The sequence below is a fragment of the Cinclus cinclus genome, chromosome Z (genome assembly GCF_963662255.1).
Source record: "Cinclus cinclus chromosome Z, bCinCin1.1, whole genome shotgun sequence".
Lineage (NCBI taxonomy): Eukaryota > Metazoa > Chordata > Aves > Passeriformes > Cinclidae > Cinclus > Cinclus cinclus.
The window spans coordinates 54,039,652-54,059,565 of NC_085084.1; the positions used below are offsets into that span (position 1 = coordinate 54,039,652).

The following is a 19,914-nucleotide window of genomic DNA, read 5'->3' on the forward strand; positions in this document are numbered from 1 at the left end:
CTCGGAGGTAGGTTAGGCTGAAGAGATTGAGCAGACAGGCTGCGCAATGTGCCCTGCACAGCACGTGCTGTATCCTCTCCCATGCTGCAGATCAGATCTGCCTGGCCACACCATGGTAGGCACTCCTCCGCTCTTTGCTCTGGTGCTGGTTGTCACCTAGCTCTGGGGTACTCCAGTGGGAGTGCAGAGCATGTCCAATTACATGAAGTTGTACAGGTTTTGTTCTTGCCCCTCCTCTTGGTTTTTGCTTAGGGTAACCGATGCTGAGACTTCACTGCACTGTTTTTCCCTAAACTTTTTCTCCCTGGGTGAACTGAAAGGCTGCTTAATCCTGCAGGTGGATGGAACAAATCTTCAGGGTTTTACTAATCAGCAAGCAGTTGATGTTTTGCGGCACACAGGACAAACAGTTCAGCTCACTTTGATTCGAAGAGGTCTTAAGCAAGAAAATCGTATTCCACCCCAGGAGGACTCCAGTGCTCCTATTGAAAAGGACTTGCTATTTGAAACAATGGATAGTACCACAGCCAAAGGTAATTATAACTGGCTTTGCTGTAGAGTTGGCTTGAAACATTTTTCTTCTCAATTGCAAACTGTAAATAAAATGGCCCAGGTTCATTCTGGGTGGCTATTACAGATGACAGAGCTGCTGTACATGAGGATGGAATTTTGTCTACTATGGTTTGATTAATCTTTTAGACACAGTGGAATTATTTGCTACATTTTCAAGGTAAGTGTTGAAAGTTCTTCCCTGCACTGCACTTCTGAATTGCTGAATTGCTTCAAGACTTTGATCCTGCAAATGTTTGAATAATAAGAAGGCAGCAAATGTTTTATTTATGCTCAAGAGTGAGAGGTGCATTCAAAAGCAATCAGAAAAACACCCTCCTTGATGACCGTAATCAATCTCATCCCCTTTTAGTCTTGCTTGTTACAAACTACAGCTACGAGAGAAGTAGCCTGTATTTAGGGGCTGATTGGGTATCGATGATGTGTATGTAACAAGACCAGTAATAATTTCGCTGCTGATGACATGAGATTAGTGCAGCTTTATCTTACATACTCTACACATACTTAAGTATATGTGCCACATATTGAAGGTCAGTGTGTTTGAATGCAAGATATTTGCACAGGGGCTGAAAGCGTAAGACAGCTGCTTGTGTTATAGTTTTATGTCAGTGAAAGTATGTCACAAGTAATCAATGCAGGCCTAATCCCCATCTCACACAAGATTTTCAGAGCCAGTAACATGTTACCTGTATGTCATCCTCTCACTCACACCTTTATACATAAATAGAACTTGGTGGTAGGAGAGGTTTTCTATGTATGAAAAATGTGCCAGATATGCAAGTCTTCAAGGCTGAAGTAGTTTTTTTTTCCAGTGTCAGCTTTTTAATTTGCATAGAAGAAAAAAAAAAAGAAATTAATACAAGAATGCTAATTAATGTTATATTTAGGTGTATTATTTCATTCATTCATAGACCTGCAGGTACTGATAGTTGTGCTGGGTTTTTTGTTGGTTTTTTTTTTCATTGAAAACTCACTGGAGAAGGCAAAGCATTTATAGTAGACAATGTCTTTGAAATGTGATGTTTCTTCTGGGCCACCATGCCAGATTTCATTTACCAAATCTGGGTACTCTGAAGTCCAGTGAAGGAGAGAGCTGGTGTCCCAGAGCATACCTGTTAGCTTGATGAGTATTATGACATAAGAAATCGCTAAATAGCTGAAAAGATTTCTTTTTTTTTTTTTTCAGATAACAGTGAAACAGAACAGGGATCCCCATCCCTGCCATGCAGTGCCAGAGTGGTAAATATTGGAGATGACATGAAAGAACAGGAAACAGGCTCTCAAGGTTTCATATTTTTTTATGTGAAAATGCACTTCTATGTGCTTACACAAAGGTCAGGTGTTTTGTGTGTCTTGCCATCTTCTGTGAGTTGTAGCTGAGGCAGAACTAGAAAGTCACAACTAGTCATATATTTACTCATGTAGTCTTAATGATAAGTGTTGTAGGAACAGGACTAATGTATGTGTCTAAAAATAATTATATGCTGAAGATGTCACATGAAGTAGTCTGCTTTGGCTACTTGCTCAACCCTCTACTAGTCTAGCTTTGCATATCTACTCTTTTCAGTCTAGTCTAGAAAAAAAAAATTCTTCCCATTCTGCATTATCTTTCCAGTTGTCTGCAGCTGCCCAGATACAGTTCCAGGACTTCTACATATCATAAATTTCCTTTTCACAAATTTTTGAGCTTGCATTTTATTTAGTATTCTCTTATAATGTCTGTAATTCAGTCAATTCTGGTGCACTGATATTCTCCAAGTTTTCCCATACTCTTTGTGAAGATTCCTGCTCTCTACTGGTTATTTTTTCCTGCTTCTTCTCCTAGGTCACTGTTTGGCATTTCAGAAGTCCTGTGTGATTACACACTTTTCAGTTTCTGACATAACTTGATGCATAACATTTTTGTGCTTCCACACAACTGAACTGAACTGAAAAATTCTGCAAAATGTATCTTTTCATAACTCTTGGTTTCGGGTTTTCTTGGATAGCTGAAGGAATTTCTTTTTATTGTCTTTCCTTCAAATACTGCTGGGTCTTTGCTTTGGGGAAGGTATTGCCGTATTTGAATGCCATGCAACATCTGACTTTATATTTAGTAATGTGTGTGAGCCATGACTAGATTTAAAACCCTGTCCTAGGCTCTTAGTAATTTTCTATTCTTACTGAAATCAGTGGAATATGATAACTTTGTAATGATGGCTCTTGTCTTTGCCTGTGATGAACATTCAGATCTGAATAATTTATTTTGTTACTCACTGTAAACACAGCCCAGCCCATGGACTTTGAATTCCATTTAGGATCCTGTTAAACCTGCTGTGTCTGTGGGCTGTTGTATCTAAATACTGCTTTTTATTGGTTTCTGCCATAGAGCCTAGACAATATGAATGAGGGGAAAATGAGCAGGAAGAAAGCATTTCTCTGTTTTTCAAACCTGCAAATAAACTTTCAGTCAAATTAAGATTTGCCACAGTTTACTACTTAGCCTGCTGCTGTATCACTATACTTCTCCCCCTTCCTTCATTTCCAAGTTTGTTGCAGTTCTTTAGCTGTGAAAATTTTATCTCATTGTATGTGAGCATATATGTGAGTCTAGGGGGAAAAAAAATGCCAAGAGCTTGGACTCCTTGCATTCTGTTACTGACCTCTAGGACTTACAGTTTCAGAAAAGTCTTTCACAGTTTTGCTCATGGTTTTAAAAATAAATAAATCTCCAGATTGTGTTTTTTGGACATTCTCTGTAAAATGCAGGGTCTGTCCAAAAGGATCACTGTACATTTTTAAGTATTTTAGCCATCCCCCTGAATCAGTCTGATCAGACCATGTGTAGTCTGAGTTAATACAGGGCTTGAATGCAACCTTTTCATTTCCTTGATGCTATTATCTTGAAAAATTGCAAATAATAGACTCATCTCTGGGGCTAGTGTGTATCCTTTCTTCCCAGGCACATACAACAAACTATTTGATTCAACTTGATGTCTTTCAGAATATGCAGTTAGTTTTGCATGGTTGGAATCATAATACTTCTGTGTGAGTTTTTGCTCTGGTAAATCCAAATTTGGTGAGACTAAACATGCCAAGCTTTTAGTCATATTTAGGAGAATTCTGACATCATGGGAGTGATTGTGTTGTTGTGTCATTGTGCATTCCATATACTTTATGGAATTACTTTAGTTCAGTTGTAGGAGTTGACTAGGTTTTTTAATTCTTTGTCGTGCTAATCTTAAATATAAATTTTAGATTTCCAGCTAACTAGTACAGAAGAAGCGGCTGCAAAGATAAAATGGCAGAGGATTATGGGTTCGAATTATGAAATAGTGGTAGGTAAATTTTATTTACTGTTGTTAAATGTGCATCTATTTCATCTGTGAATCTGTTATGTTGAATGTATGGATAGAAATATGTTTGTATTGTATTTGTTTCTTCATGTATGAAAATTACACATATACTCCTTAGTATGTTGAGATTACATTCAAAGTCTATAATTAAAATAGATACGTATTTTTCTGTATTTTATCAAAACCATAAAAGACTTGTTAGATTACTGTGCCCATGACTGTTGTTTCACCAATTTTCTAGCTTCAGGATGATAAATGTATATTAGAGAAAAAATAATATTTAATTTGTAACTTCAAAGCTCCCTTCGTTAGCTAGAACTTGAAACTTCATTCTCATTCTGCATACTGAATAAATTATGTCACATAATGATGTAAATAATGCACAGAACATATACAGAAGAAAAGCAACATCTCAATTTAGGAGATAGTGCAAAATCCCATGTCATAAATGCAGAAGTATGGATTATTAGATAAATTGTTGTCATAAGCAGTTACCATTTATTGCAAAGTGGTAAATGCCAGTAACTGATCAACGAGTCAGTTTTTACCTGACTGTCCACATTACACATGATAGTACTTCCATTTTCTCACTTCTGGAATTTTGACCTCATTCCATGTGAATTGAAATGGAAAGCAACAGATCTGGCTGTAAATATGACAAATATAACCTTTTCTTCATCTTATTTTAGGTGGCTGTGGTTAACAAATTTAGTGAAAGCAGTGGGTTAGGGATAAGCCTTGAAGCTACTGTGGGTCATCATTTCATCAGATCTATCTTGCCTGAAGGGCCGGTTGGACGAAGTGGCAAGCTGTTCAGTGGAGATGAGCTGCTGGAAGTAAGATAAAGTACTGCTTTGTCTTAGTCTGCATTCAGTAAGGTTTTTGAGCAGTAAGTTTCTTCTCATAGGTTATGACCATGGGAATAATGTATATATAGCAGAATGCCAGTTAGTGGTTGAGTAGTCACTTCATATGTACTTACATATACTTATGTGAGTACAGTGCTTACATACATTTCTCAGCTGATTTTTCAATATAGTCCGATGTCTCTGTCATGGTTGAAGCTTGACTGGCAAGTAAGTGCTATACAACCACTTGTTTACACACCCCACTCACCCCCAGCCTGGTGGGATGAGGAGGAGAATCAAAAGTAAAACCTTGAAAGTTGAGATAATGGCAGTTTAATAATTGAGACAAAATAAAGTATAACCATCATCATCATAGTAAAAAGGAATAAAAGACCCTCAAGTGAGGCACAGTGGAAGTGTTCACCACCTGCTGACCAATGCCAGACCCTGTCCCTGAGCCCTGATCAGCACACCTTCCACTTAAGTCCCCACCTTATATACTGGGGGCATGAGGCTCTAGGGTGTGGAATATCTGTTTGGCCAATTTAGGTAACTTACCCCAGCTGTGTTACCCCACCTCATAGCTTTTCTTTCTTTTTTGTATCTCCTCACTGGCAGAGCATAAGACACAAAAAAGTCCTTGATACAACTTAGCAGCAACCAAAACATCAGTGTTATTCTTGTTATTCAAGTTATTCTTGTACTGAATCGGAAACACAGCACTGCACAGCTACTGAGAATGAAACCAAGACGGTCATCAAAAGGGAATTAAGTAGTGAAAGCATTAAGATTGGATAGGAGTATCCCAACTCAGTGAAGAGACTAAACACCTACTTAGTTTTCTAAATTATTTTCCTAAAATTAAGATGTGAATTTGGTTTACATGAGTGCAAGAGACATGAAGCTACATTGTATGTAGTGTTTGTAGGGTGGTGTCATGCAATTTAAAAGACTACACATTCAATTCAATATGTACCTTGGTGCTGAGCGCCAAATTGAGTAGAAGTTAAGGGTTAAAAGTGTCTATTAGGATGGGAATTTTTGTTCCTTTTATTTTACTTTTTTTTTAGTTGGGGTTTGCTTGGGTTTTTTTAACTCACTTTTATTTTGTTTAAAATACTCTGTAGTTCTAACCACTGTGTATTCTTTATTTATTGAGGTGAATGAGATATCTCTGCTTGGAGAAAACCACAAGGATGTGGTCAGTATCTTGAAGGAGCTGCCTATTAAGGTGACAATGGTGTGCTGTCGTCCGGTAGCTCCATCTGCCACTCAACCAGAAATTCTGGAAAGTCTAAGCCTATCTGAAGTTCAGCTCACAGAAAAGGTATTTTGTCTTTAAACAGTAGCTGAAAAGGACAGTTTCCCTGAGGGGGAAAAACAAATAAACAAAAAACAAACCAAAAAAAACAGATTAAGTTCTTCTATGTTGTTAGAAATGTATCTTAATATTTTTGGGAGTGGAGCCAGATAAATAGGAAACAGCAAATAATGTTTATTGCCTATTTTTTAGGCTACCAGAAGATATGAATCATGGCTGGTCATAGGCAAAAAAATTCTAGGATGTAGGGCTATCTCTCTAGGTACTGTACTTCTTGTTCTGTAGGTGAGATGTAAGAGTATTGCAAGGTGAACTGTGGGTTCTTTAGCATCTATGTATTTAATGTATTTAATCTAGTTTTGAACTTCGCTTTCTGGGTTTGCATTGTGCATAGCTGTGTTTGCATTCATTGACTGAAGCTTCTGTCACTCGTAAGTGCTCAGCTCTGGGCAGCCTGGTGAGCTAAACACTGTAGGAATGGCCTGGGGTGCAGTATACAAAGCAATAGCAATAGCATTTGTATGAAGAAACAAAACAATTGACTGAGTTCTGAGCAAGGCACCAAATTCAGCTTATAGTTTCTAAAATTCTCTGTGAAACGAAGGGAAGAAAAGACTGAAGAACAGTCTGTATATGTACATATTTGTTTTTACTTTTATTAAATATTCTAACTACTGTCAGTATGATTGCGCTTAATGAAGGCATATTTTAGGCATACCATTTAATAGCAGATATTTCCTGTATATTTGAATGTAAATACTAATAAAGTTTTTTGAAGATTTCCTTTTGGCAGAAATTCCATTTTGTAAATATTTTTCTAGTGAGTAGTTTAAAATACTTGCAGCTTAGCTATAAAGGATATTTGAATTTTGTGCTAGGTTTATTCGAGTTCGTTAAATCTCCTGAGTGCTTGCACTTCTGTGTTTGGAGATATATCACTTAGGTTTTATCTTGTGTTTTGTAAGTGGGGTTTTGTCTCTAAAGATTCTCAAGTGTTTACCTTTTACTGGTGAATATTTGCTGTTTTTCTCAGGGTCACATAGAACTTGGATTCATTGGGTCCTCAGACACAGAGGGAACAACTTTGGAAACAGCTGATGTGGGCCAGAGTATGGAAGAGGTGCAAAGCTCATCTCTGGCAATGTGGGAAACAGAAGTACAGCACATTGAGCTGGAGAAAGGGAGTATGGGGCTTGGATTTAGCATACTGGACTATCAGGTAACTTCTGCACCTCTTTGAATGGAGGACAAAATACTTGGTGTTGTTTGGATCTTGCAGTATATTCTATATATTTTAATGGTAAACATTAATTGAAATTAAGCAGAAGAGTAAAACTAATCACTGCTGGTAGATATTCCAGTAATTATATTGCATATTCCTCTCATTGTATTAAGACTACAGGTTCTAATGATGATTGTAATACTGGTTCAGAAAAACAGATAATCCATTATATACTAGGGTTTTCAGAAAGCTGTCTTCTAGTGACCCTGGGACAATGAATGATATAGCCAGCATATTTAGGCATTTAGCCATGCATTTTGCACCTGCACTGAAGTGTTTAGGGCAAGATCCAATAAAGGACTTAAATACTTAAAGGAGGATTTACTAAAATCCAGAACTGCAATTCTGAAATCCCTTGCTTAGCTGCTGTCTGTCGGGGACATCCTTAAACACTGTTCATTTTGTGTTTGAGTTAAGAATTCCTGGATATCTAAACTGTGTTTCTTGATGTGTCCCAGTGAACAGCTCAGTGCCTCTCTCTTCCTTTACTTGGTCAGGATGCCAGAAGAAATACTCCTCCTGTTCCCAGTTTTCCAGTGGATAATTTTAAATGGAACGTTAAGTAATTTCTCCCTGAGGTCAATGTAGGCTTTTGCTGAGCTGTTTTGCACTGCTGTGGGGATCAGGTCTCTTTCCGGCTTTCTGCTGGATCTTGTCTATAGGAGTATATGCATTTACATCTGGAGATAATTTCCAGGTGGAAATTATGGCACCAGTTAAGCTATATCTTAGATTTTGCGTTTGCACACTGATATGGTGAAGAGCGGTGTAATGTTATTATGTGAAGGATAAAGGCACAGTCAAGTGTCTATGAATCACTGACTGCTCATTAAAGTGCTGCTCATGATGCTCTTAAATGAAGCATCACAGATGAGCCTGGGTGTTTGAAGTCCATGTCAACACACAGTAGCACATATTTTCGCTTCAGCCTCTTTCTGAGCGTTAGTACAAATGGTGGGTATGAGGTTAGCGACTGAATTTTGTTTATGGATAATAGTACTAAAGGCTTGTGGGAAGTGCCTTTAGTTGGTTAATATATTTTTCAAATATGAATAAGTCTTACAGCTTTAGTCAGCTTTCTGAAACTTTCTGAAGCTTTTTTGATGTTATAGTATATTGTTGTATATTGTCATATGTTCTCTCCTTTGATATGCAGTAAAAAAATTTCACTCAGTCACTGAAATTTTGTGTTCTTTTAAGACTGTCAACAGTAAATTTACAGGGAGATTTGTATTTGTGTTTTGCTGTTTCCATCAAATTTTTAATTAATTTTCAATGAACAGTGACTAAATTTGAGGAGAATTATGCTCGTACTAATACATTCCTCATGTTTTACACAATGGCTGGCCTGTAGAAAGGTCTACATAATTTCTAACTGTAAGGAAGACTATCACATAGATTAGAGGGGTGTGTTTCTTTTTTTTCCCCATAAAATGTGTCATACGGTGCCATCTAAAGTGACAGTGTATTTGTTGTTAAAATAGTGAGGAAGATGTCAATGCTCAAGCTCAAGTGCTATTCACAGCACTGCGAGTTACAATTTGACTTGGGAAGTGTTTTATTTCTCCGTGGCATTCTTTTTACTCCACAAGCTATCATCAAGGGTTAAGGGTCTTTTTGATGTCCTTCCTTTGCTCCTTCCATCTCTCTCTCCATCCCTCCCTCCATTCTTCTCTCCCACACCAGCTTTCAGAAATCTCCCAGCTCCTGCGGCTTTTTCATGTTGCTTTGATGGTGCCCATCCTTTCAGCTGTACATCTTGACATGGGAACTTGTTACAGCTGCATGGTCGTTTGTAGATGTTTGCTTTGCTCTGCTTTTGCTATGAGTAAAGCTGTTACATGATTACATTTTTTGTTTTTTTTTTTTTTCTTTTTCTGTTCATGCACTCAAATGATCTGTTCACTGGAAGTATTAACATGATGTTCCTTGTGAATGTAGTTCTGTAGGAATCACACAAATATTTTGCGTGTGTGATAATCATTATAGCAGAATTCCTGCTACTAGTATTTGATGCCAGCTTTTCTTATAAAAATCTATATATTGGTGGATGGTTACTTAAAAGCAGTTTTCTTCCTTAAAAGCAAACATCTGTTTTGTCTTGTTGATTAGAGTCCTATATTGGTATGTTCCTCTCTCATGTAAGTATTTAATTAGGCATGCACAAAACCTTGCCTCTTGAACACTGCTTTCTCAGTTGAGCAAGATGAAGACAATTATTGAAAATAAATCTGTTGCACTAGATTGCATGTGTTACATTTGCTCCAGCCTACATTGCCCATCTGTGCCCTCAAACTCTGAGTGTAAAAGGGAGGATGGAGTTTGCAACACTGTTGTTGCAGTCAGAAGTAGTGGATAACACTGCAATTTTACTAGTATTTTATATTGGAGTTACGTGATGTTCCATCACCAAGAAAGGAGTAATAATTTTCACATTTAAGAGTTAAAAATAAGTGGAGGTCTAAATGAATGTAGAGTACAGACAGTATGATTTGTTCCTTCCAGATTCTCATCTAGAGGAGAGCAACAGTTCTTAATAATGCAACTGGTTAATAAAAGCTCATGAGTAAAAATTCTCCTCTTGAGATAGAAGAGAGTAAAAAAAAAATAAATCTTTTTATTCCCTTTATTTAATTAGGATCCTGTTGATCCAGCAAACACTGTAATTGTGATTCGCTCATTAGTTCCCGGTGGTGTGGCTGAGCAAGATGGCAGACTTCTTCCTGGAGATCGGCTTATGTTTGTCAATGATGTCAACTTGGAAAATGGCAGCCTGGAGGAAGCAGTGCAAGCACTGAAAGGAGCCCCAACAGGAACAGTTAAAATAGGAGTTGCCAAACCATTGCCTGTAAGAATTTGGGAATTCACTGTGTACTTCTTATATCATTGAAGCTGATACATGCTGATCCTGACTTCTCCATGCATTTTGTGTTTATTGGGTACAGCTGGGTGACCCAACTATGGCATTATGTGTAGGAATGGCGTGGGTATTATATGACTGTTGCAGTGGTTGCAGGACCCTGCACATCTGTCTTGAGCTGAGAAAACAGCAAAGCACCTTGCAACCAGCAGAGTCTTTCAGGGCTGAAAGTTGCTAGGCATACAATTGTACACTGTACACTTCACATGGTTCTCTGAATGTGTGAGATGGAGACACAAGTTGTTTTTATTGGCTTTGCGTGGAATCTACCAATTTGTTTGATTTGTAAGGTATAGTATTGTTACACTTGTTATTCCACTTGGGGAGATTGTTTGATTTATTCTGGGTGGTGTGTGAGAGAGACAACAAAACTTTCAAGAGGTTCAATAACAAATTTTACTTGCAAACTTTAGAACATTAAGATAGAGTAATACTTAGCAAATTTTAAAATGTAGGCATTTTGGTTAGAAATGCAACAATATAAAAGCATAAAAATACCACTTCAGAAAATATATATGGGAAAACAAAGAAAAAAAAAGGATAAGGGTAGAAAGGTATGTAGTCACCACCCATGGATTCAGTAACAAGGCTTGATTGTTAACGATTTTAATGCCCCTTCAAAGTGCTGCCCACAGTCTTGGAAGTCTCCAGTCTTCCACCTGGAATGGGGAAACCCGTGAAACATGAAGTTCAGTGAATTAATATACACTCAGGCTAGATGAGACTACCCAAGTACCTCCCCTGTGGTGGAGTTTTACACTGTCTCATGTAGCACCACAGATGAGGCACTTCTGTCTTTGATGGTTTATGTCACCTAAGAGATGTTACAGCTTCCTCTCTGATTAGCATAGTTGAGCCAATTATAGTCCATGAGAAGGCATGAATACCTTCAGGCTTCATGTGAGTGGCCCTATACATCTCCAGAGGGGGGGTTTTCACACCTGAGCCACTTGCGTAAGGACATGGTCACGATGTCCCACCTCACAGGATTTCCTTTTTACCAGCCTCTTCCGTTATCTGGCTCAAAACCCAGCTTGTAGACTCAGGTGGTGGGTGTGCACCCCTTCTGCCACTGGATGGTTACTTTGTGCAGGGTCAGCAAAGCACCTGGTGCTTCTGCAAATGTTTGAGGAATAGACCATTAACATTCCAGTCACTCACAAGTATCTATGCAATACAAGTATCTTTGTATTTAAACAACACATTGTGTTTATGTCATAGTCTTCAGTTTGTATACATATAACTGGTTATTTCAGGCTTGGTTTTGTAAGGTAGTCTAAAACAATTTGAAAAAGGAGGTTAAAGGTAACCTGTCGTCGCTGAGATAGTGTAGCAGTAAGAACGCTAGTGAGCAAGCATCCCTGATGGGTTAAATTCAAATCAGTAGAATGGCATTAGTTCATGCATACAAGGGAAGATACCTTTTTCTATGTTAGTAAGCCCAAGCACAGTTTTAGGGGTTCATTTTTGCTTTTCATGAATTGATAATCTTGTAAGTCTTGTGGATGTAGGTATCAAATTTTCATTCTTAGTAGATCTTTGTGGAGAGAATGGGAGGGAATAGCTGTTAGTTAGGATCCCAGAAACTTTGCTTTTTACAGTAAGAAAGCACGTTTTAACTTGCTCTGCTAAATTATTTTTTTTTTATTGGAGGCTCCATGTTAATTGCAATTAAAAAATTCATACCCTAGAAGATGGCACTCTAAAAGAGAAAATGCATGGGGGTTTTGTTTCTGTTCCCAAAAATTGTATACATATGGCATTTGCACTTCAGTATGTATTATACTTGCCAGGTAATTAAATATTGTAAATAATCCCTGCTTCTTTTGCAGTACTGGACAAATTCACCTACTATCAAAATATGTTGGAAAAAACTGTTGGTTTCTAGTCAGAATTATGTTTTGTCCTCTAGATGCTGACAGATACAGTTATAAAGCCCAGAGAGTAGAAGAAGTCTTCCTGCCTACAAGCAGGATTGCTCTGTGGCTAGCAAGATTATAAAGACCTCTGTTGTTAGGCTCTTTCTCTGTTGGCAGGTGCAATGGCAGTTTTAGTATATCTTTATTAAGACCAGAAATTGAAAATGAGCCTAGACTAAGTTGTGGGCTTTGTGATATACTTGGACAAGCCTTTTTCGTTATTTGTGGTTTCAGAATGAGGTGTGAAGCTGAATCAGTTAAGGTAAATTTGAAAAAGAAATAGACTGTCTCTTTACCCACTGAATACTGTGACTGTGATTAAAATTATCTCTTTGCTGCATTTGGAATCCATTTGCCTTTCTAGACAGCCCCCCGCCCCCCTCGCAGAATGCACTCTGCACCTGCTGTGTCCAGGTCACTCATCCGACTCAGAGCTTCGTTCTTTCTGCAGCTTTCACCTGAGGAGGGCTATGTCTCTGCTAAGGAAGATTGCTTTTTCTACACTGCCCAGTCACTTGAGGAGGAGAGGCCAGCTGATGCAGCCCTCTTCCATGCTGAGCTGGCTCTGGTTAGTGGCCCGACTTAACACAGATTTCTTCAGTCTTTGCATTTTGTAGTGAAAGGAGTTGCCTTGTCACTGTCCATGCTTATTTTTTGGTGTTTGCTGTCTCCACATTACTCATCCACCATAGGTGGGATGGATTCTGACTTAGTCTCCAGATGTCAGTTTCTACAATGGCTTTTTGCATGAGCTGTGAATCTGGCCTATGATATGTTAATGGCTGAGGAAAAAAAATTATTTTGCTGATGTTTTCAGAAGTGCATAGCTATCCACTTGTCCTTGCATGCACTGAGTAGTTCTTTGGAAATCTCACCTTTGTAAAGTAATGTTCATGTGCTTATATTTCTGTGTATCATAATGTATCACTTTACTGTGGGAAGTTTTTGATATTCCCTTTTTGCATGTAATTCAGCCTTACAAGGAACACTGTCTGTCTTCAAAAGCTGTAAATACTTCCTCCTAATAATATTCTTCGGACTTCAGCATCAATCAGTGATTATGAGATTTACAAGGTCAAAAGGTGTTCATTTGTACAAACAATGCAGCTTACCTGAGCATTCAGTGCCTTACATAGCCCAGAAGATACCAATAAGAGCTCAGATAAAAAAAGGCACAGGATCTAGGGCACTACAAAAAAATAAAAAAAATCCTCCAACCTCTCCTCCCACCAAAAAAACCCCCAAAACAAAACATACAAACAAACACACAAAAAAAAACCAACCTAGAATACACACATACACGTATGTGTTCCAAGTGTGTATTCTCATGGTTGTTTGTTCTGGTCTGAGTCTGATACTGAAATTATTAGGCTCTCATTTTCTGGGGGACTTGAGCAGGGAAGCAGCTTCTAAACACCAGAACTTAGTTCATTAGAGCAAACATCAAAATTCAACAAAAATACGAAATGGATCCTGTCTAGGTGATAGTCTCTGCATTACTGCTTCCAGCAGGTTTTTTGGGTTTTTTTCACATTTGCAGGTGACAAGCTGTCTTAATAAATTTCCTTTAAACAAGACTGCATCTTTTTAATTCTTCAATTTGTTACCTTTAGCAGTTGGGTAATAGTATTTATCTTGCTCCATTCATTGAGAAGAAGCACGAGTTTTATGTGCTAAATAATCTTTAATTAAAGATGTGTTGAAATTATCAGAGTAAAACTATCTAAAAAATTTGACTTCCTTCTGTGGTTCCTATTACAAAAACTTGTGAAAAAAGTAATGAAAATACATGACATAAGGTTTGTCAGTTGTCTAATTAAATGTGCAAAATAGGAAACGAAATGTGCAGTCACCCAGCTGAAGATATGTTTTGAGAGTGCACATATGAGATACTGTTTTTCATAGACAGATCTGAAGTCAGATTTTGCAAATATGTCCTGCATTTTCACAATACCTTTTTAAGGGAGAGCTTTGGTAAAACAAATATGCATTTTCAAGAAGAAGAGCTGAGAGTAAGTTACAGCAAAGAAGCGGTTTGGATTAGCAGTTAAGTCTGTAGGCTTGAAATAATAATAATAATAAAGTCCTTTTTACCCTGAAAAGGAATCAATGTGTTGAATTACTGCAGGTTGTTACTAGTGCTGTAATGGATTCATAATATGATTAACCACAGGGTCTGAAAAACATGTTAGATCCCATCTCTGTAGATGGGTGCATTCATCTGCTACATACAAGTTTATGATAAAGGCATGGCTCTTAACTCAGTGATCATTTTTGTTAGCCTTCATTATGTTCTTGAGCTCAGCTGGGCAGATGAAATAATAATCAAAGTGTAGTGTATGAAGCACCATAAATTAGGGGTTTTAGGGCTTAATTTTATTCTTTAGAATAAGATATTTAAAAGAATATGAGTAATGAAAAAATATATTTAATTTGAAACAGGCAAAAAAACTACCCATATCAGTGTCTGAAGCTCTTTTAAAATTTTTATTTCTCATGTAAGAGAAATAGGAATACACATAGCAATCTTGTTGTCAAAAGAAAAATAATTTAAAATCTGTTAAAAATAGTGTAATGATTTTTTCTTATAAATCCACTGTAAAGCACTGCAGTTTCCAGATTGTTTTTAAAAGAGTATAAAACTAACTAAGCCTAAGAAGTCGAGTCAAGGGAACATTCTTGACATGTGACACCGAGTGAAGCTCATATTTTTCCTGTGCCAGTTTTTGTAAAAGAAAATTAAAAGAAAATCGCCAAGGAAATCAAAATATAGGCATCAAGAAATACAGCAGAATTTTCCCAACACTTTGTACTTCTGTTAATAGTCATGTATGCCTTAGCCCCACAGTTTACTCTGGTTCAGACTTGCTTTACTTCAGATATTCTTTGCAATCTTTGGAGAAGAAGAAACACAGAGTTACTGGAAGGAGAAAATTTTCCTACTGTGCTGTGCAAATGTAATTTTAATCTAAAACATGGAATGAAAAAGAAGAAAAGTATCACTATGTAGTGGCTGGTGTGCATGTGTTTGGGGCTTATGTGGTGTGATGGTAACAGCCTGGCTGATTGAATTGCTTTTGTTGTTAGGTGGACTCCGGTGAGGCAGATCTAGCGGATGAGTCCACCTTTGAATCACAGTATTCGCTAGAGAGAGACATCTTCCAGGGTTCAGTGACGGCTCTGCATGACAGTGCCTGTAGCGGTGAGGTGAGTGACGGCTTCTCTCTTCCGTTATCAACTCCAAAGGTAAAATCGAGGGTGGTGTTATTGATGGCAGACTAAGTGTGAGCAGGCTGTATGATCAGATATAAATCTGCGTCATCCTGGTTCGAAATGCTCTGTTTGCTACCAGGGTAAAATTTTATTTAGAGTAGTGCTGATGTCTTTCAGATGTCTTTGTTGAAGAGAGAGGCAGATAGAAGGTGCAAAGCTTGCATTTTTGCTAGATAAAGCATGATTTAGCCAGGGTTTGGTGAAATGTTTGTAGTAGTAAAGGTATGCAGAGTGGTCTGCTAGAAAAATAAAATGATCATTCAAAGCACATTAAGGAGGGGTAACACAAAGTTACTCTGTTGCTCTAAATTTTAATATGAAAAGCAAGAGTAAATTTTCATCCTGATTTTTGCTTTTATGCTTTGTAATTACTGTTTCTGTGGTTTTGAATGAAATTTTCATATTGATACTGTAATTAAAAGTAAATCTGTATATATCAAAGCTCTGCTAATAATTTTTAGGTAAAGCCAAAAATGATGATTTATTTAAAAGTATTAGGAAGATCAGTAGCTTTTTTGGTTCTTGTTCATATACCCATAATGACCTGATTATGTTTTCTTTTTTTTCTTTTAAATCTTTAGATTTATTTCACTAACCTAGAGCTATCCAATTCCGTTCTCCTTGCAGCCTTCATTGAAAACCACTGGGTTTGCAGTCTGTGGTCTTGAATAGAGTAGCTGCTGCTTTTTCTGCCACACTTGAGCTGCAGTAACTCCCGTTAACCTTTCTGGAATGTGTTTAGCCCTTATGAGGTGCTGGTTAGAAACCTAGATTCATCTTCTAATGGTTTCTCCTAATCCACAGAAGAGAATATCTCTGTTGTGCCAGTGGGACAGCTTGCATTGTTTAAACCTGTAATTGTTACTTAAATGGATTATGCATTTTACATGCTTAGGAGTATTTTGTGAGATAGAGATTGGATTTACATTCTATATCACACTGAGGCTCTAGAAAGTGTTTAGTTATTTTCACCATTGACTTAAAAATAGCTTTGGTTTACATACTCTTTTAAAATACCATGGTCCTGACTTTTCAGTGTTCATCTCTGTACACTGTATGAAGTGAGTATTAAGTTCTTATCAAATAACCTATTCATGATTCAAAAAGCAAACATAATGGGAAAATTTGTCCATTCATTAGTACTATTGAAGCAAGTGAAATGCAGTAAAAATTGAAATAGCACCATTTGATGCTGTGATGAATGCAGAGATATTTTAGTTATTTCTGGCTGCAGCGCCGTTGGTAGGTTCTGAGTGTCACTTTGATGTCACATTTAAAATAGGTGTTGAAAAACATACTTAATGCAGATGCTCTAGTGAGGCCACATATTACTATAGTTATGAATTCCTGAAATTGCTTTTGTCCTAAAAAATTACAGCATTTGGCTTTTGTTTAAGTAAAACAAAAATAAAAATGAGTATATGATGCAGCTCTTAATACATGTCTATGGCATATGAAATAGATGTTGAGTATGATTTGATGCTTGTTTTCACTGATCTGGAAATGGGTACAAAACAGACTTCAAAGTAGATGTCCCTGTATTTGAAAACTTATAAAATAATTTAAATAGATTATAGTAGCATGTTCTGCTTTCAAAAAGGTAGGAAATTATGTCATTGATTATATCATGCAGATTAGCTGTATTTAGGCTCTGCTCAATTATCTTCTCAGTTGTTACTTAAACCACTTATTTACTGGTAAGGCTTTTTGATTCTTGTCTGGGGACATGTATGCACTTCATGAAAGTTGACAAAAATGAATTCTAAGGTTCTTGAGACAAAATGTCGCAAAATATCCCCAAATCCTGGGAAGCATGTCTCCCCAACTTTTTGGAGAAGCAATAGAACAATTAATAGGACCAGTGGACATCAACTCAGACAGAGAGGAAACTTACTGGAGTTATTCAGGTTAGAGTTACTAACGTATTTTACTGATTTCTGGTATTATAAAGCAGAAGAAATTGTCTGAGAAATCAAGTTCACTTTATAGTGGAATGAATGCTTATAGTGAACTGCAGATAAGGCTGATCTTGCTGATCTTACAGCAGTATGTTTAAAAGGTTTTAGTATGAAATATGGTTTTGAATTATACTACAAATGAATGGTGATTGTTCATTGTCTCCTGTGTTTATCAGTCTGTTGGAGAGGAATGCCCAAATGCTGCAGATGATTTCCATGTATCTGAGAAGAATCTGTACAACATGAATCTGAATCAGAGACGGAGAGATGAAAAGTCTGTAGTGGACAGTAGCCTGGAAGTTGCAAGTGATTTTACTAAAACAGATTTTCTGACTCTGGAGGTTTCGGATACCAACCAAAGTGAAAGTGAAAATACAACAACATGGACTGGTTCTCAGACAGCATCAGAAATTGTACGAAATACAAGCCTTGCTACTACCACACAGCTTGATTCCAGTGAAAAAGTAAAAGTTATTTGCCTTTTTAAAAATAATAATTAAAGAAAACATGCAGGAAGCCTGTAATTACACCGAAGAGTTTCCTGCAGAAATTGTCACAGGCCAATAGCTGTGTATATTGATTTTATTATTATTGTCCTTCAGATGTGTTAGCTCACATCAAAACTTTGGGATACGTAACTTTCCAAAACAGGACATAATTTATGTCATCAAATAGTATTTTCTCAGCGGCTAGTGGTATAGGGTGTATCCAAGTCTTCTCAGGCCTTGCATCATTAGATACTGCTGGACCACGGTGTACCCCCTGGGCAGGACAGGGGAGTTTTTTTAACTGTTGTTAACCTTCACAGGGGCATGAGTGCCAGGTGCACAGCTGAAATAGGGCCTAGAAAAGCAAGGGGGTTGGTCTGAATGTCATGCCATTCTGGCAGTGTTGCAAGTCTGTGCAGTTCAGCTTGCAAATTGACCTGTGATGCTGCAGTGGGCAAACAATTTTCTTTATATGACAGTCACTGTGACATGTATTTCTTATTTAATCCATTCAGTGATTTATTAAGAACTGCTTAAAAGAGCTGTAATTTCTTAGAAGATTTGTTACTTTAGTACTGGCAAATTGTCAGACATCTGTAGCGAGTGAATCAGAAGCCTTCAATTCATTCTACTAATTTTAATGTTCCTAAATTAAAACCATGCTTTGTGATAGATTTGGTATATTGCCTGAATGAAAACAGAAATCATGATGTTAGTTTGATCTTTGATGAGCTGACTTTTCCAACGTCTATATGGAATTCCATGGCTTTTGTGTGGGGCAAAAGAAGTTGAGATCAGTATGACCAATCATATTTTTATCTTAGTAATTGGAACTGGTGTTATTTTGCCTTACATTAGGATCAATTGCTTTTAATGGAAAAGAGATGCCCAGTATCTTTGGAGGGAAGTTCCACACCCCCAGATTCAGTCAAAAACATGTATGAGAAGACTATCACTATTGCAAAAGGCAATTCAAGTCTAGGTAAGTTAGTGAACTGTTTATGTAAACTCTTCAGGAATATGGCTGTTGGTTTCCCTTGTATGTTCACTGTTTTATTAGTAAAAACTAAGTATTTTCCATTTAGCGGGGACAGGATATTCATTCTTTGCTGCTCTTGCCCTGTTTGATGGTGATGGCACTGGATCCATATGCTGTCACTGTGAACACAAAAGTGAAATGTGCAGTCTCACTGAGAGTTTTTTTTCCCATAAAGGAGTTTAGTCTTTCATAATTATTAACAGAACAATTTTAATACACTGTTTCTCGAAGTACTAATATAGTGGAAAAGCAAGATATGACCAAGGAATGCTGTAGAAGAACACAATGGTTAAAGAGCTGCAGGTGAGACTTTCAAATACTTGTAAACACAAAACAGTCTTGCTTCCTGAGGATGGTCAAAATGGGCTAAACAAGCTGCTTGCTTCCTTGCCTCAGATTTGTACTTGAATCCAGGTGCCTCAGTGTTTCTGAAAATCATGTAGTTGATAAATTTAATAGGTAGTATTTTTGGCTTAATGATGTTACAATTTTATAGTGAATTTCAAAGTTTTTAGATATCTACAATCTGCAACTTCCTGAGCATGCTGATGGGAAACACATATGGGAGTGAGCACACAGATGATAATGTTTACCATTGTCCTGTTTTGCTCTCAGGTGTGGCCCTGGGCAGTGTGAGGGGGAGAGCAAGAATAGAACCCTCCCAGAGCCCACACCAGGAACTCTTGTGCTGAAAAGCAGTGATTCGTCCCTCCTGTTCATGGCTTGCATATTCATTTGGTTTGGTTTAGGTTCCTGTTGCTGTTTCTTTCAGCCAGGTGTTTAATCTTGAAGACTCTCTGGGCTTGGTAGGGCAAGACTTTGTGGGGGTGCTGGCTATTAGCAGTAACTCCCCAAAAGCTTTAACATAGGTTGTCCACAGAACTGGATGTTTAAAAACAGTCCCAAGTCACGACTTCCTTGCTATGCAGAGGTGAGTGTCACTTTTTTACAGCTGTGATGC

General features: G+C 37.5%; 1 protein-coding gene across 1 annotated transcript in view; it reads left to right on the forward strand.

The window, feature by feature from the left end:
- MPDZ (multiple PDZ domain crumbs cell polarity complex component) overlaps positions 1–19,914 on the forward strand; it is an 82,557-nt gene that overhangs the window by 21,374 nt on the left and 41,269 nt on the right. The window contains exons 10-20 of the mRNA XM_062513946.1: positions 338–533; positions 1,757–1,846; positions 3,808–3,887; positions 4,595–4,741; positions 5,913–6,080; positions 7,108–7,293; positions 9,995–10,204; positions 12,647–12,763; positions 15,283–15,402; positions 17,603–17,890; positions 18,773–18,896. Of these exons, the coding sequence (XP_062369930.1) occupies positions 338–533; positions 1,757–1,846; positions 3,808–3,887; positions 4,595–4,741; positions 5,913–6,080; positions 7,108–7,293; positions 9,995–10,204; positions 12,647–12,763; positions 15,283–15,402; positions 17,603–17,890; positions 18,773–18,896 (1,726 nt within the window). The remainder of the gene's footprint in view (positions 1–337; positions 534–1,756; positions 1,847–3,807; positions 3,888–4,594; positions 4,742–5,912; positions 6,081–7,107; positions 7,294–9,994; positions 10,205–12,646; positions 12,764–15,282; positions 15,403–17,602; positions 17,891–18,772; positions 18,897–19,914) is intronic.